Source organism: Rana temporaria, chromosome 6, assembly GCF_905171775.1.
Source record: "Rana temporaria chromosome 6, aRanTem1.1, whole genome shotgun sequence".
In the NCBI taxonomy this organism is placed as follows: domain Eukaryota; kingdom Metazoa; phylum Chordata; class Amphibia; order Anura; family Ranidae; genus Rana; species Rana temporaria.
In genome coordinates, this window is record NC_053494.1 from 27,636,061 (window position 1) to 27,654,375 (window position 18,315).

The following is an 18,315-nucleotide window of genomic DNA, read 5'->3' on the forward strand; positions in this document are numbered from 1 at the left end:
GCCGGGAGTTGTCCCTTCAGAACCATCCCGGGAATTGGTCTGATTGCCGGGAGCTGCCCCTTCAGAACCACCACAAGAATTGGTCTGATTGCCGGGACTCGGGAGCTATCCCTTCAGAACCATCCCAGGAATTGGTCTGATTGCCGGGAGCTGCCCCTTCAGAACCATCCCGGGAATTGGTCTGATTGCCGGGAGTTGTCCCTTCAGCACCACCCCGGGAATTGGTCTGATTGCCGGGAGCTATCCCTTCAGCACCACCCCGGGAATTGGTCTGATTGCCGGGAGCTGCCCCTTCAGAACCACCACAAGAATTGGTCTGATTGCCGGAAGTTGTCCCTTCAGCACCACCCCGGGAATTGGTCTGATTGCCGGGAGCTATCCCTTCAGCACCACCCCGGGAATTGGTCTGATACTCGGGAGCTATCCCTTCAGCACCACCCCGGGAATTGGTCTGATACTCGGGAGCTATCCCTTCAGCACCACCCCGGGAATTGGTCTGATTGCCGGGACTCGGGAGCTATCCCTTCAGCACCACCCCGGGAATTGTTCCGATTGCCCGGAGCTGTCCCTTCAGCACCACCCCGGGAATTGTTCCGATTGCCGGGAGCTGTCCCTTCAGCACCACCCCGGGAATTGTTCCGATTGCCGGGAGCTGTCCCTTCAGCACCACTCCGAGACCTTCCTTAGTCCCCAGACTCCGGGACAGACTCCGGGACAGAGTTTTTCCTTTAGCAGTGTCGGGTTCCTTAGCTGTCCTCAGATGCAGGGGGGTATCTGTCGGTTCAGCACAAGTAGAGCAGGGTTGGAGGCTGTACCACAAGAGCTGACCCTTCAGAGTAACTCTGGATATTTAGCTGAGCTCAGTGGCTGGATATGAGCTGTCCCTTCAGGACCACATTGATGGTGTCACCCCCAGCGAGGAGAAGACAAGCAGAATCCATGCAAGCAGCATGTGGGATCTATTTCCAACCACAAGAGGAATGTAAAGTTTGCTGACTTGTATTGGCTGATTAGAAAGTCTAGCTATTTGGAATCGCTTATTCTTCTTCTTTCCATACAAGACTCTCAAGCACCAGCCTGGGAAATTAAACAGACTTTGTCAAGGTCATGGGAAGTTTGGTTCAGGATACAATTTTGGAGAATCTAAATGTCTACTAAAACGCCATCTTGATTTGATACAGAAACATCCGAGACTAGGACTGTTGAATTATATACCTGTGGTACCTGTTGAAAGTCTCCCAAGTCTCCCAGTCTACCAGTCTCCCAGTCTCCCAGTCTAAAGAAACAAGAGGTCCCAACTATCATGACCAAGTATGAGGATGTGTGACAGAGGTGTTCAGATGCTCATTACCACAGTGGGGGCCTTTGCAGCTTTCAGTCTGATGACCATTGCAGTGGGCACGGATTACTGGCTTTATTCTAGAGGGGTCTGCAAAGCTAAGTCCACTAATGACAATGAAACCAGCAAGAAGAACGAAGAGGTGATGACCCATTCAGGATTATGGAGGACCTGCTGCCTTGAAGGTATGATATCTGCTCTGCAAGCACTTGGCTTCTTTGACCTATGACTGAGGCCAAAATGCATCATTTTATGTATTATTCAATGTTCTCATAGAAGAATCTCCAACTCTTTGGTTGTAGTGGATACACAGTAATCTTTGATGGTTAGGGCATGCTAATACTGTAGTCCTGCTGCAGGCAGGCAGGCTGTGTATTACCAAATGTATATTTCAGATGAGAAGGAAAAATGCCTGTTAGGCCGGGTACTCACGACCAAACATGTATGGTGAAAGCGGTCCGTCGGACCGTTTTCACCATACATGTCTGCCAGAGGGCTTCTGTACGATGGTTGTACACACCATCGTACAGAAGTCCGCGCGTAAACAATACGCGGGGCGTGTCCGCGGTGTCGCCGCGTCGATGACGCGGTGTCGCCGCGACAATGACGCGGCGACGTGGGCGGCCCGCCTTTAAAATGCTTCCACGCATGCGTCGAAGTCATTCGACGCATGCGAGGGACGGCGGGCGCCTGGACATGTACGGTAGGTCTGTACTGACGACCGTACATGTCCGAGCGGGCAGAATTCCAGCGGACTGTTTTAAAACAAGTCCAGGAATATTTGTCTGCTGGGAAAAGGCCCGGCGGGCAAATGTTTGCTGGAATTCGGCCCGCTCGCGCCCACACACGACCAAACATGTCTGCTGAAACTGGCCTGCGGGCCAGTTTCAGCAGACATGTTTGGTCGTGAGTATGGGGCCTTAGGCTTATTTAATCCAATTTCCACTTGTGTGAACTGAACCAAAATCGTATTAGTTGATTTAGGTTGCTGCTCATTTTACATTCCCATTTATTTCCTTAATTTTAACTTGAATATTTATTGAGAACCAAGTGTGATTGAGACATCTTCTGGCAGCTGTCGTGGAACTACAAGCACCAGCATATATAGAGTATCATCTAACAGGACACACTTGTGAATTGAAGGCTGTCTTCCTACTTATCCCTGTTGTTAATGTAATTAAAAAGGCAGCTATCAGGCACCTTGCCTGTCTCTAACTGTGGATGGACTACAAGTCCCAGCATATTCATACACACCACATATGATGTTGCTTTGGTATGCTCGCAATCCAAGTTTGTTCTGTACTGTTTCCTAAGTTCATTACAATATTTTAAAATACTTTAAAAATATGTATACTTCTTACTGGAGGACTGCAGCTGTGGAAAAGCAGTATCAGAGTTCTTGGACCTTAGACACACAGGGCCAGATCCACGAAGCGCGGCGCTTCTTACAGCGTATTTCCCGTATTCTCAAATAATTTGCGCCGTAAGTTACGGCGGCGTAGTGTAACTGTGTCGGCGTAAGGGTGCGCAATTCAAATGGATGAGATGGGGCGTGTTTTATGGTAATACGTCTTGACCCGACGTAAATGACGTTTTTTCTGAACGGCGCATGCGCCGTCCGTGGGGGTATCCCAGTGTGCATGCTCGAAATTAACCCGCAACAAGCCAATGCTTAAGACGTGAACGTCATTTTAGGCAAAGCCCTATTCGCGAACGACTTATGCAAACGACGTAAAATTTTCAAAATTCAACGCGGGAACGACGTCCATACCTAACATAGGATACACCTCATATAGCAGGGGTAACTATACGCCAAAAAAAGCCTTACGGAAACAACGTAAAAAAATGCACCGGGCGGACGTACGTTCGTGGATCGCCGTATCTAGCTAATTTGCATATTTGATGCGGAATTCGACGGAAACGCCACCTAGCGGCCAGCGTAAATATGCACCTTAGATCCGACGGCGTACTAAGACGTACGCCAGTCGGATCTAGCCCAGCTTCAGGCGTATCTTGTTTTGTGGATACAAAACAAAGATACGCCGGCGCAAACTAGAAGTTACGCTGCGTATCAATAGATACGCCAGCGTAACTGCTTCGTGGATCTGGCCCTTAGTCTCAATCATCTTGTTGCAGAAGGCTGACACTCAATGCCCCTGGTGCATTGTACATGATTGAAATATTTAAAAAGTGGGACTCTGTTCATAATGATCCCAGATCACAGGGGAGGAGCTGGGCTTGAATTCATGTTCAATTATTTAATTCTTGCCATTTGAGTGTTTAGGGTACATTAAAAGCAAGTGGATGACTAAACAAGGGTTATGTAGACGAAATGTCACTAGTGGATACACAAGCCTGTCTGATACATTGATGTTTTCTTCCACGTATTTATTGCTGCAATATTATTGCTCTGATTGCTCTCATCAATCCTCATCTCCAGCTCTCCTCTAGTTGTATCTAAAGTCTGAGTTGCACAATAACTAACTCCTGTTTCTATGTTGATTTTTTTTTTTCAATATGGGATACTTTCTAATATTAGCTTGTGTGTGGGAGATACCTAGCAGAGAATTGCCAAGGAGTTGTGTCTGACTGAAAGGGTTACTTCTTCAGTACCAGTGTGTCCAACTAGGCAATGGTCAGTCATGGCCTTGTATGCGTTACAGAGGGTTTATGTCTTTATTAGCTGTTCAAAATGACAACTGATTACTGTGATTATTTGCTTTATATTGCTCATTTGTAGGGTGGTGCAGACGAGGTTTCTTTAAATGTAGAGAAATGTGAAGTCCTGGGATACCCTATGGGCCATTCTCCATCTGTGAAGTAACCTAAAAGCCCAAGATAACCCAAGATATCGTACAAAGTTATTCACCAGTTCTGGAGGAGGTGCACGTCTCAGCATACTCTTTGAGACCAGAGGCGGGTCTTTAATTAGGCAAATTAGGCGATCGCTTAAGGCCTTGCACCTCACAGGGGCCTCGCGCCCACCTAACTTGCCCAATGCATTACCCCAGTTTTGAGGGACAGGGGATCTTAAAGGGGAGGTTCACCCTATAAAACATTTCTAACACTACATCCAGTCCAGTTCTGCATATAAAATTACACTGACCTTTTTTTTTTTTTTGCCGTAGATAGCGTTTAGCCTTCGAATTCACCGCAGCTTCCGGGTAGGGAATCCCGCGGGAGTGGGCGCTCCTTTTGACATGCCAATTGATTGACATGCTAAACGACGGCGCACACAGCGCGTCACGAGTTCCCGACGGAAGCTCGGGTCGGCTCGGCTCTATTCGTCGCCTGCGCACCGGCGCCGAATAGAGCCGAGCCGACCCAAGCTTCTTTCGGGAAGTCTTGACGCGCTGTGTGCGCCGTCGTTTAGCATGTCAATCAATTGGCGGTGAATTCGAAGGCTAAACGCTATCTACGGAAAAAAAAACTGGGTTGGATGTAGTGTTAGAATTTTTTTATAGGGTGAACCTCCCCTTTAACGCTGCTGTGCTCAAGTAGAGTTAAGAGCCCTGACTCAGGAGCGGGGCCGCCAGCGTCCCTAACAACCAGTGAATATCGGTGACACCACCCCTTGTGACGTCAATGACCCAGCATGCGCTCAGTCAATGATGTCACAAGGGGGCAGGTTCACCAGGTGACATCACTGGGTGGCCCCCACCCCTTAGGCCCCGTACACACGGTCGGTTTGGTCCGATGAGAATGAACCGAAGTTCATTTTCATCGGACCAAACCGACCGTGTGTATAGCCCATCGGTCTGTTTTCCTTCGGTCCAAAATTTTAAAACATGCTTTAAAACCGAACCGATGGACCGCTGCCCCATCGGACCAAACCGATGGTTAGTACAGAAAAGCATCGGTTCAAAACCCGCGCATGCTCAGAATCAAGTCGACGCAAGCTTGGAAGCATTGAACTTCGTTTTTTTCAGCACGTCGTGTGTTTTACGTCACCGCGTTCTGACCCGATCGGATTTTGAACTGATGGTGTGTTCACACATCAGACCATCAGGCCACTTCAGCGGTGAACCGATGAAAACGGTCCGTCAGACCATTCTCATCGGTTTTGTCCGACCGTGTGTACGGGGCCTTAGTTATTAAAGAGCAGGGGTCTTCCAGATTCCGATAAGCCCCCTACCTGCAGACCCCCACAACCTCCGGCCAGGGTTGTGGGGAAGAGGCTCTTGTCCTTGAATTATTTTTCCCATCATGGGCGAGAGTGGGGCCCCATGTCAAGTTTGGCCTAAGGCCTCACAAAGCCTAGAGCCGCCTCTGTTTGAGACTATTCATCATCATTGAAGCAGCTACTTGTTACAGTATACCCAGCAGACTGTATGTCCAGCTGTGGGAAAAGCTACAAATCCCAGAAGAACCTGAGATCCTGTCATCCTTTACACAATCGTTACTTTGTTGCTGCATATCTGGAAAGCTCTTTTTTTTCAGCTGTGGAGGGATGAGAACCTGACTTCCAAAACAGAGGAACTTTAGATCAAAATAGATTCAGGGAGCCTGTACCTCAGCTTTGGAGGAACTTTGTTACCCAGCTTACCCTATGAACATGTCCCCTAGCCAGGGCTGGTGCAAGGATTTTTTACACCCTAGTTGAAACCTCATTTTGCCGCCCCCCTTGGCTCCACCCCTGACTCCACCCCCTTTGTCCTGCCCATGTATACCCCACCTTTTTAATGAAGCGCCCATTGCCCATCAATGCAGCCTCACCAGCGCCCATCAAATGCAGCCTCACCAGTGCCCATCAATGCAACCTCACCAGCACCCATCAAATGCAGCCTCACCAGTGCCCATCAATGCAACCTCACCAGCACCCATCAAATGCAGCCTCACCAGCGCCCATCAGTGAGCTGAAGCCTATCCTTTTCTGTGTGGAGAAGGGACTGACGCTTTCACCATATATGCATAGCATCTACATGTCAGTGGAGAAGATTGTGGCCTGGTCCCAATCTCTAGCTGTGAAAGAATAGTTGGGTAGGTAACTTACTTACTGTTGCTCTGGTGAAATACCTGCCCATCCAACCCTAGACATAGTATAGAAACAAGTCTACTACTATGGTGGAATTATGATTCCTAGCACCCTACCCCATAAACCCCATTCCCTCATAAAGTCCTCTGATTCCCTAGCAGCTAGGATTCCAGTTATGGAAAAATGTGTTCTACTAGTCAGGCCACTAGATCCACAATCCTCAGAGAAATACAAGTGTCCCAAGATTTTGTTAGATCCTTGCTCCAAACTGAAAAAACAGTAAAATATCCTGGTTATGGTCTTTGTGGCTTCAGCATTCAATATGGCAGAATTCACTAGATTGATCATTTAGGTCACAGGTGTCAAACACAAGGCCTGCGGGTCGAATTTGGCCCTCCAGGCCATTTCCTGGGGCCCTCGCACCCCTCCTGCAGCTGCAGGAGAGCTCCAGCCCTCCTCTGGTCCTACTCCAGACCCTTGCTTTCTTCTTTCAAGCAATGCATTCAGCTTCTTCCCAGCAGCAGCATAGGGAAAGGGGGTGCACTGTGATGGAAGAGAGTGGGGGACTCAATTTCTGATGGTGGGGTGGCTCTTGACATCTAATCTTACAGATACAACCGGCACTTTTGAGGACAATCATAATGCTGATGCGGCCCACAATGAAATTGAGATCGACACCCCTGATTTAGGTGCATGCCTAGGGCACAAATGTTGATGAATATTCTTAATATTCGATAAATTGCCTTATAGGCATCAATAATACATTCTTATTCCTGAATATTCCTTCCCTAAAATGCTTGACTCCTTTAGAAAATTCATCAGGTCCATTCACACTGGAAATGGAGATCCAAGGTGAACATCTACTTCTCACACATCAATGCGCTCATTTATATTTATAATGATATTTCCTAAACACATCTGTACACCAGAACTTGCAATCAGCACCCTTAATAAACACCTGATGCAAGCAAATCAAATCCAGGATAAGTCAGATATAAGACATATAGGCCCAGATTCTTAAAGCACTTACACCGACGTATCTTTATATACGCCGCGTAAGTGCACTGATGCGCCGTCGTATCTATGCGCCTGATTCCTAATGCTAGATACGCCTGAAATGTGGCTTCATCCGATCGACGTAAGTTTCCTACGCCGTCGGAGCCTGGGCGCATATTTACGCTGGCCGCAAGGGGCCCTTCCATTAATTTACGCGTTGAATATGCAAATGACCGAGATACGCCGATTCACAAACGTACTTGCGCCCGTCGCAGTAGTATATGCCGTTTACGTAAGGCGTACGTCCGGCGTAAAGTTATTCCACCTATAGGAGGCGCATCCCATGCAAAGGTATGGACGACGGAACAGCTGTCGTATTTTACGTTGTTTACGTAAGTCGTACGTGAATGGGGCTGGGCGTAGGTTACGTTCACGTCGTAGGCATTGAGCCGTCGTATCTTAGGGAGTAAATTTGACGTGATTCTGAGCATGCGCCGTTCGTTCGGCCCATCATTTGCTTGGGGTCAAGCTTCATTTTAACGGATCATGCCCACTTCCTTCCTACTTTGAATTAGGCGGGCTTACGCCGGACAATTTACGTTACGCCGGCGCAACGTTGGGAGCGAGTGCTTTGTGAATACTGTTCTTGCCTCTCAATGTTACGCCCGCACAAATATACGCCGCACTATGTAAATCCGGGCCATAATTTTCACTAAAAGTCTATTGATCTAGCTCTGGCCCTAGATTTTGCACCAAAAATGGAGTAAACTGATTAAAGTCATCTACACTATAAGAAAAAACACTATGGGGGTGACTTTTGCTGGGTGGCCAGTTGGAAGGGTAGTATATACATGTGTGTCTATACAACTCCTATTTTCATCATACAATGCGAAACAGCATGAAAAAAAACATGATGAACGGTAATAGAATTAAAAAAAAACCTCAGTAACTGAACATATAAATGGGTGCTCTGCCCACATTCAGCTCGGAGTCAGTCAGTCAGCACCCTGGGAAGGGTTAACAGGACGCTAAAACTACTTGTGTTGCTTAAGTCACAGATTCCCCTGTATTTAATCTTCTTTTCAGTGCTCAGATTAATCAAGCTTTCTCCAATCTCACTGTGTTTTGACTTCTGAATCCATTCACCTTATACATACCAAATGAGATACAATGTAACTACAAAAGAGATATTGTAAAAGGGGGGAACTAATGCGCAAAACCAATCTACCCAGGGCAACTAAGTAAAATACAATAAAATGTTAATAAGTCTATAAAGGCAGCAGCCACTACTAAAACAGTGATCACGCACCAACAAGCATATGTAAAACAGGGAGTGTAAAGGCGCTTGCCAAAGGGAAACTAAAATAAGATAAAATATATTACACACACAACAACGTATATAAAAACGTATAGGTAATGATCAGTAGTGTTCAATCGAACTGTGTTCCACTCCTAATTTCCTTGAAGACCCTTCATAACATCCATAATTCAGGTGTAAAGGGTAGGAGTAGTGGATATAATAGATAAAATAGATTTACAATGATACTATGGAGATCATTGATTGAAGTGAATGTACCAATATAATGTAAACAAAGGTTTCCAGTGTTACCACCACAATAAAGTGCTTAAGTGTTAACGTGAATACAAAAAAGCTGATAAGGGGGGGGCCATCGTTATCCAATCTAAAGTAGCGTATCAAAAAGAAATTGAACGACAGTTAAGCGATGGCACCACCTACCTCAAACTCCCGGGTAACCCCATAGTCCGGTATAAAGATGATTTGGCCAGCTTGGTAAAAAGAGGAATTAGTAAAGGATTATTAACCAAAAAAGAAGGCAAATATTTACAACCAGTGGGGTGTAGGATTCCAGTCATATACACCCTACCAAAAGTTCACAAATCTAGGGAAAATCCTCCAGGAAGACCGATCGTCAACGGAATTAATTCCGTAGGAGCTAGAATTGGAGAATACATTGACTGGTTCCTCCAACCCCTAGTGAAGAAGACCGAGTCATATTTACGCGATACAAAACATTTGATACAACTGTTGGATACTCTTGTATTGGAAGGTGACTCGGTTTATATGGCCACTGCCGACGTCTCATCCCTATACACCATCATAGACCATAAGGAAGCTGTACGGGCAACTAGTTGGGGACTAAATGGTCTGAGTGACCTCAAAGATACACAAAAGAGGTTCATTACACACTGCTTGGAATATAGCTTAGACCACAATTATTTTTGGTACCAAAATGATTATTTTAAACAAATATGTGGTATTGCCATGGGTGCCAAGTACGCACCCAGTGTGGCAAATTTGTATATGGCAGAGTGGGAGGAAGAGGTCCTATACAATAGAAAACCCAAAGAACTACTCCTATACAAACGTTTTATTGACGATATTTTAATCATTTGGTCTGGAGACAGGGAAAAGTTGGTAGATTTTGGCTTTTATCTTAATACTAATGACAAAAATATTGTACTCTCCTGGGAAATCAGTGAAGAAAAGATTAATTTCCTAGATTTAGAAATCATGAAAGAAGGAACAAAATTAATAACGCAGACCCATTTTAAAACCGTCGATCGAAACAGCTATCTACCTCTAGATAGCTGCCACCATTCGCCCTGGTTGGAAAACATACCAAAAGGGCAGTTTTTAAGATTGAGGAGAAACTGCACCAAAGATGATACTTTTCTAAAACAGGCTGATTTTATTGGGAAAAGGTTTGTAGAGAAAGGTTACCAACAGGACTTTATTAACAAAAAAATACAAGATGTGATGGCGTTGGATCGGAATTCTCTCATCCAGGACTCTACCAGAACCAATACCTTTGCCGGAGGGGTACCCCTAATAATGAATTATAGTGTCCAACATAAGCAGGTAGAGACCATTTGCAGGAAGTATTGGCACATTGTGAAGGGGGATCGCCATCTAACAAGTATACTCCCTGAGAGACCTCTATTCACCTATAGGAGGGCCCCAACCTTAAGAGATCTGATTGCAAAGAATGTTTTGGACCCCCCTGAAAAGAAAAGTTTTTCATTTTTCAATGAAAAAGGTTTTTATCCTTGCAAAACCTGCTTCACTTGTAAACGCACTAAAGAAAGTAAAAAGAAAAAAGAAAAATTCAAATCAAGTTTCACAGGGAAAGAATACAAGATTAAAGACTTTATTTCCTGTAGAACTGAAGGAGTGGTGTACCTTCTAGAGTGCCCATGCCAAATCCAATATGTGGGAAGAACAAAAAGACCCCTTTGGAAAAGACTACGGGAACATACACAAAATATATTAAACGGATTCCCAAAGCATAGTTTATCCCGCCACTATGAGCGTTATCACAATAAAGATCCCTCTTCGTTGAAAATATGGGGTATTGAAAAATACAAACCCCACTGGAGGGGGGACAATAGGGTACAGAAAATTAGCCAGGCTGAATCCCGCTGGATTCATGAATTATGCACTTTATCCCCCAATGGCCACAACATAGAATTTGATCTTAACTGTTTTATTTCTAATTTTTAGATATCAAGATTTTATTCGTGCTTTTAATTATTATTGGAGCTGTACGTCATTATTAATTATATTTTAATTCTCCCATTATTAAGAATGTTTTTTCGGTCGTTGCTATTATTGTCATGTCCCCTGTTCATTATTTACCATTTTGCTTAGATTAATCCATCATGGATAAGGGCCACATGTGCAAGGAGCTTTTTATAATTGGAACTAGAGGAAGTATTGACACTTGTCAATAATGAATGAAGTGCCTTACCCTCATGTATTTTTTTCCTTGCTCTTTTCCCACTAACCACTTGAGGGAGCCCTAAGCATCGGATAGTTCATTTGAATATCCTTTGAGGATGAACAATTTATGTTTTTTATCCACTAGAGGGAGATTACATAGATTTTTTATTTATAATTGTTATTTCAACAATAATATTTTTCTAAATGGATGTTACAACACTTTGGATTATGCTCAGGCCATTATGCTGATGTATTGTGTGTTTTATTGAAGGCGCCGAGAAGCGCGCCTCCGCAGCTGTATAAAAGTCACCGCTCACCCACGGCACTTCCATACCTATGATTAAGTAGCGTTGTTCTGCTACGCAACGCGTCAGGTGAAGGAGGAGTGTCGTTGGTGACGTCATCTCCGCTCGCGGCCGAGAGCGGAGATCTGCTGACCATCTGTAAATAATACTGTGGAGTTACCTGCATGCTGTTCACAGCCGTTATAATTGTGAGTGTTATTATATTTTTATTAAAACTACCAATGATTTACTGCACTATGGAGCCCGCTTTTTGCTTCCCTTGAGAGTGTCTGGAGGAATTTGGAGGTGGAGGACCGGAGTCATCTGAACCTTCCTATATGCAGAGTGTGTACTGCTGGGTGTCATCCCCTATCCAACAGGCTTGTATGATCGCAATTGAGGTGAGAGGCTAGCACTATCTGTCCTATCTGCACAGTCACCCTGGAGGATTGTGTGGTGAATTGGAGCATTGGTTTGAACAACTTTTTCACTGCTGGGAAAACTTTTGAAATATATGCACTTTGAATATCTTTATTCTTTTTCACTTTATTTAATTTTTTTCTTTTATCTGCACGTTTGGAACACAACGTTTGAACATTTTTTGTATGAAATTTTGGAAGTCAACTTGAACACTATATCGACTGGATTTGTTATATATATAATTTTATTTATATATTTTTTATGGAATCTATTTATACCAATATTTATTCACTTTGCACTTTTTATCTTTGTGCACACTGGTTTATTTGCTACAACTATTGATATACAAATTACGTCCTATTTTGGGGTTTTTGTATTCACGTTAACACTTAAGCACTTTATTGTGGTGGTAACACTGGAAACCTTTGTTTACATTATATTGGTACATTCACTTCAATCAATGATCTCCATAGTATCATTGTAAATCTATTTTATCTATTATATCCACTACTCCTACCCTTTACACCTGAATTATGGATGTTATGAAGGGTCTTCAAGGAAATTAGGAGTGGAACACAGTTCGATTGAACACTACTGATCATTACCTATACGTTTTTATATACGTTGTTGTGTGTGTAATATATTTTATCTTAAAAGAGATATTGCTTTTCCATGTTCAGGACACGGTGCAGGATGTTTAATAGCAGAATTTAATGCTCACATGGGGAATAAATTGCAAGTAATACAGTTATACTGCTGAAATGAAAAAAATGACTGCTACATTTTGTTTTACTTTTTCTGTGTGATAATCTCTTTTTTTTATATACCATTATTATGCTAACTAAATTATAAAAAAAACGCACACACAGTATAATATATATATATATATATATATATATATATATATATATATATATATATATATATATATATATATATTTTTTTTTTTATATATTTTGTATTTATAGATTGTGTTGCGAAAGTAGATTATTTTTACATTCTACCTTTATTGTTACACTATAGTATTTTGAAAGGTAGAATTCTTTCATGTTGCAAACGAAAATCCGTTGCATCCATAAAAAGCTAAAGAACTCCACGGGGCAGATCCACATACATACACTGCGCCCGGCGCAGATGTAAGATACGCTACGCCGATGTAACTTACCTGGCTTTGGTTTGAATCCTCAACGAATTTGCGCCGTAAGTTACAGCGGCGTAGTGTATCTCTCGCGGCAGAATTCAAATTGGGCGGGTAGGTGGCGTGTTTCATTTAAATGAAGCGCATCCCCGCGCCGAACGAACTGCGCATGCGCCGTCCGTAAAAACTCCCATGGTGCATTGCTCCAAATGATGTCGCAAGGACGTCATTGTTTTCAACGTGAACGTAAATGGCGTCCAGTCCCATTCACGGACGACTTACGCAAACGACGTAAATTTTTTAAAATTAGACGCGGGAACGACGGCCATACTTAACATTGAGTACGCCACCATATAGCAGCTTTAATTATACGCCGGAAAAAGCCGAATGGAAACGACGTAAAAAAATGCGACGGCCGGTCGTACGTTCGTGGACTGTCGGAAATAGCTAATTTGCATACTCGACGCGGATTACGACGTGAACGCCACCCAGCGGACGCCGAAAAATTGCATCTAAGATCCGACGGCGTACGGAGACGTACGCCTGTCAGATCTAACACAGATGCCGTCGTATCTTGTTTTGTGGATACCAAAACAAAGATACGACATGCAAAATTCGAAATTACGCGGCGTATCAAGAGATACGCTGCATAATTTCTTTGAAGATCTGCCCCCACATGTGTAACTAGCATAGTCGCCTGGCCACATTATAAAGCTTCCCATTTTTTTATATTTTATAATGCTCACATGCCTCTCTAGATGCATTGGTGCATGTGCATATGTTTAACATGATACTAAACACATTGGGCCAGATCCATGTAGATAGGCGTAAATTTAAATGGGCGTAGCGTATCGTAGTTACGCTACGCCGCCGCAACTTTGAGAAGCAAGTGCTGTATTCACAAAGCACTTGCGTCTAAAGTAACGGTGGCGTAGCGTAAATGTGCCAGCGTAAGCGCGCCTAAATCAAATGAGGAACAGGGGGGCGTGTTTTATGTAAACTAAGCATGACCCCACGTAAATGACGCTTTTTTCGAAAGGCGCATGCTCAGTATCACGTTGAATTTTCAAATTAAATTACGCCCGCTCAATGCCTAGACGACGTGAACATAATTTACGCAAAGCCCTATTCGCGAACGTTTTTCGCAAACAACGTAAAACGTAAAAAAAAGACGCTGGCCCGACGTCCCTACTTAACATTGCGTACGCCTCATAGAGCAGGGGTAACTATACGCCGGAAAAAGCCTTACGCAAACGATGTAAAAAAATGCGACCTAAGATCCGACGGCGTACTAAGACGTAAGTCAGTCTGATCTAGCCCACATTCTGGCGTATCTTGTTTTGTGAATACAAAACAAAGATACGCCGGCGCATTGTAGAACTTACGCGGCGTATCAATAGATACGATGCCGTAAGTTCTTCGTGGATCTGGGCCATACAATTTAATTTACATTGTCCCCTCTTTCTGTATATGGATGATGGCACTAGTTATTTTAATTTAAAAGAACATCTAAGTACCTTTTTTCCTAATAAATATACAGCTGTCACATGACCCTTCTCTCTCCCAGCCTGTCTGCAGGGAAACATAAGCAGGAGGAGTTTCTAGTTGCTGGTCCCATGTTTAAAAAAAAAAAAAAAACAGCCTTTGGAATACAGAGTAAAAGTAAATAAGTAATACCAATAAACTGTTTTAAATTGTCATACAAATATATATTTGAAATTAAATCTTTATTATTTTTTGGCAATAACGTGGTGTAGGTGGATTTCCGTCAGTCATAGGTTGTGTCACTCTCCTCCAGCCGGTGTGTCTTAGAATAATAGGGAGGGGAAGCCTCCATCAATTTACATGTAACATTCTGCTCCCATTGGGTTTATGTTGAATAATTTTTTTATTAAGAGTTTTAAAGCATAAGGCTCAGGTCACACTAAGGCGGCTTCAAAGTCACTTGACTCTGAAGCTGCCCTGTACAGGGTGACTCCGGCGCAGCTTTCAAACTACTTCTTTAATAGAAGTCAATGCAAGCCATTTGAAAGTCGCCCCCAAGTAGTGCAGGAACCTTTTTCCAAGTCAAAGCGACTTGAGTCACTCAAATTAGAATGGTTCCATTGCACTGAATGGAGCGTGACTTATTAGGTGGCTAAGTCGTCTGACAAGTCGCCCCAGTGTGAACCGAGCCTTACAGGTAACCCAAAAAAAAAACACAACCATACATGTATCCTGTTACAACAATATAGCAAAACACACATATACCTAGCAAAACAGACAATCGGACATTCCGACAACAAAACCGTGGATTTTTTTCTGACGGATGTTGGCTCAAACTTGTCTTGCATACACACGGTCACACAAATGTTGTCGGAAATTCCAAACGTCAAGAACGCGGTGACGTACAACAGGTATGACGGCACTATTAAAGGGAAGTTCAATACCAGTCGTGTTAGTAGAAGCTTGGTGAGAGACGATTCGTGCTTTCAGCCTCATGCTTTTCAGTCTGTTACAGCGTGATGAATGTGCTATCTCCATTACGAACGCTAGTTTTACCAGACCGAGCGCTTCCGTCTCGTACTTGATTCAGAGCATCCGTGGAATTTTGTGCGTCGGAAATGTCCACACATGATTGGAATTTACGAGAACGGATTTTGTTGTCGGAAAATTTGAGAACCAGCTCTCAAATTTGTTTTCGGAAATTCCAACAGCAAATGTCCGATGGAGTCTACACACGGTCGGAATTTCCCACAACAAGCTCCCATCGAACATTTGTTGTCGGAAATCCCGAGCGTGTGTAGGCGGCATTAGAGTACAGCGTGACGTTAAGGTAAGAGTGGTCATTGGAAAGAGAAATTACCGCTCCAGGTGGGTCTGCTGGACAATCAGTAGCTGCTCAGGAGGCCAGGAGTGGCGGCAATACACGAGGCAAAATGTAGAAACTGAAAGGATGGACAGCCGCACCTCCAAAAAGACCCTTAGGTTGTCTTTATTTTAATTTTTTTATGGAAAATGCACTACAAATAACAGCAAAGGGTGGAATACAGCCTATGCGTTTCGCACTGCGATCAGTGCTTAGTCATGTCTAAGTACTGATCGCAGTGCGAAATGCGTAGGCAGTATTCCACCCTTTGCTGTTATTTGTAGTGCATTTTCCATCAATTTTTTTAAAATAAAGACAGCCTAAGGTTTTTTTTGGAGGTGCGGCTGTCTATCCTTTTAGTTTCTACATTTTAAGAGTGGTCATTGCTTACAAGGCATACGTTTCTGTCAAGCGCATTATATAAACAAGCGATATATGCAATAATCTCTAGCTGAGTACTGCAGAAGAAACAATAAGAAAATCCCGGAATTCAGTAGGTATAGCACCATCCGTAGTATGTAAGGATACACATGCATTATCATTGTTGGAAGCAAATTGTTCTAATACCTGATATAAAATGTGGAGAAAATAAAAAAGCATATCAAAGAGAACAGTAAAAGAAAGAAAATGGGAAATAAAAAACAAAAAAGAGAGATAAAAGAAGGATAATGGGAAGAACAAGGATGGCCAGCACACATGGGCAGCCCCTGGAACAACCAGATCCTCAACTTGTTGCAAAAACAAAGCAGTCAATAGCAGAGGAATATCCCGAAGTGGGACCACACTGTCCACATGAGGTTGTAGGATTCAGACCTGTCATCATCCTATGCAATCATACGTTCCACAGAGTCTATCTGGTTCACTGCACAGGCCCATTCAGCCAATAATGGGGCTTCAGTACAACACCAGTGTCTAGCAATTACAGACTGGACCGCCATAATAAAGTGTTTAATTAAATTCTTTATAATTTGTTTATAAGAGCCTGGCAACATGGATAACATGGTAATCTGGGGTTCATTTGGGAATGTATCCCCAACTAGTTTATCATACAACTGTAAGGCCTCGTACACACGACAGAGATTCTCGGCAGAATTCGCCGAGAAACTCGGTCAAAACCCGGATTCTGCCGAGAATCTCTGTCGTCTGTACAGTTTTGGCTCGATGGAGCCGCCGAGGAGCTCGACGAGAAAATAGAGAACATGTTCTCTATTTTCTCGTTGGCCGCGTTGTTCTATAGGAGAAGGCGGCCCGCCGAGCTCTTCGGCGGCTTCATCCCAAAACGAGACGAGGAACTCGACGTGCCAAGCACGTCGAGTTTCTCTGTCGTGTGTACGAGGCCTAACATGTCATCCCAAAATGGGAGAATTTTTGAGCAAGTACCCCAAATATGTGTCATATTGCCAGGACCCCATAAACAGTACCAGCCAGTGTCTGGGATAATGGAATTGATTCTTTGCAAAAGCGGGGTATAAAATACGGTAATTACATTCTTGCGCATAAGAGGAGATAGACATCTTTTATGTAGTTGTCAGTATTTTGTCCCATTCCATATCGTCTGATGAGACATGCAATTCCCATTTCCATTTCGAAAGAATTGGAGGTGGGTCCGGGTACAACTCCCTCTGAAAGATCTGATGTATCTATGACCTAGAAGATTGAGATAATAGAGATTTAAAATCAGTAGAAGGTCACACAAAGGTGTCTATAAAGGACCGGGTTCCCAAATAGTGTTCTAGTTTTGTGTATTCTAGCCATGCACCTGAAGGACTGTGACATGTAGGTAGTATCCTCAAAAGAGGAGGGAGAGTTCGACCTGTAGGGGCATGGTGCAAGAAAAAGTTTTCCTGTCTGTGTCAGCATAGGAAATTGGAATTTGTCGGGGGAAAAACAAACAATCCCAACCAACAGATTCAGGGGCTTGGCCTAGAGGGGAGCGGGCCCTTACCAATATAAGCATCCCATATATGTAGCTTGGCATGAACTGTAAGGGGCATAAGGTCTTTTGGCTGTCAATGAGCTGAATCAGTCCAGGGCAAGGAGGTCATTTTCCAACCAAGTCCACAATTTGATGGAAGCACCATGATACCAATTGACCATCCTAATCAGGGAGGAAGCATGGAAATAAAGCAGTAGCTGGGGCAAAACAACCCCTTCCCTATTTTTAGGTAATGACAGGACTGTTTGACGAATCCTGAGTTTCTTGCGGTGCCAAATAAAGGCCCTAATATCCTTATTAAGGGAAGAAAAGAAACCTTAAAGTGGATGTAAACCCAACATTTTTTTTTTTTTTTTTATGTCACAATGTAGAGAATACGATTTCCTATCATCAGTGCCCAGTCTTGCCACACAGAGTTACCCAGCGCTGAGCAATCCTCTTTTTATTGTTCAGTGAAATAAAACAGACTTCCAGATAAAGACCAAAGTCCTTGCTTGAGTGACAGGTTATTTACATATCTCATGCACTAGCTTGCAGACATGCACAGCTTCTTGTCTATGTATATTCTGATGGCTGTTTACACTGAACTGTGGATCACCCCATATTTTGAAAACATTTAATCAAAACACAGGAAAGA

The 18,315-nt window shown here is 43.6% G+C and overlaps 1 protein-coding gene across 1 annotated transcript in view; it reads left to right on the forward strand.

The window, feature by feature from the left end:
• The first annotated feature begins 417 nt into the window (after nt 1–417).
• CACNG3 (calcium voltage-gated channel auxiliary subunit gamma 3) overlaps nt 418–18,315 on the forward strand; it is a 123,518-nt gene continuing 105,620 nt past the window's right edge. Inside the window, exon 1 of the mRNA XM_040356514.1 lies at nt 418–1,524. Within this exon, the coding sequence (XP_040212448.1) occupies nt 1,314–1,524 (211 nt within the window). The 5' untranslated portion in view covers nt 418–1,313. The remainder of the gene's footprint in view (nt 1,525–18,315) is intronic.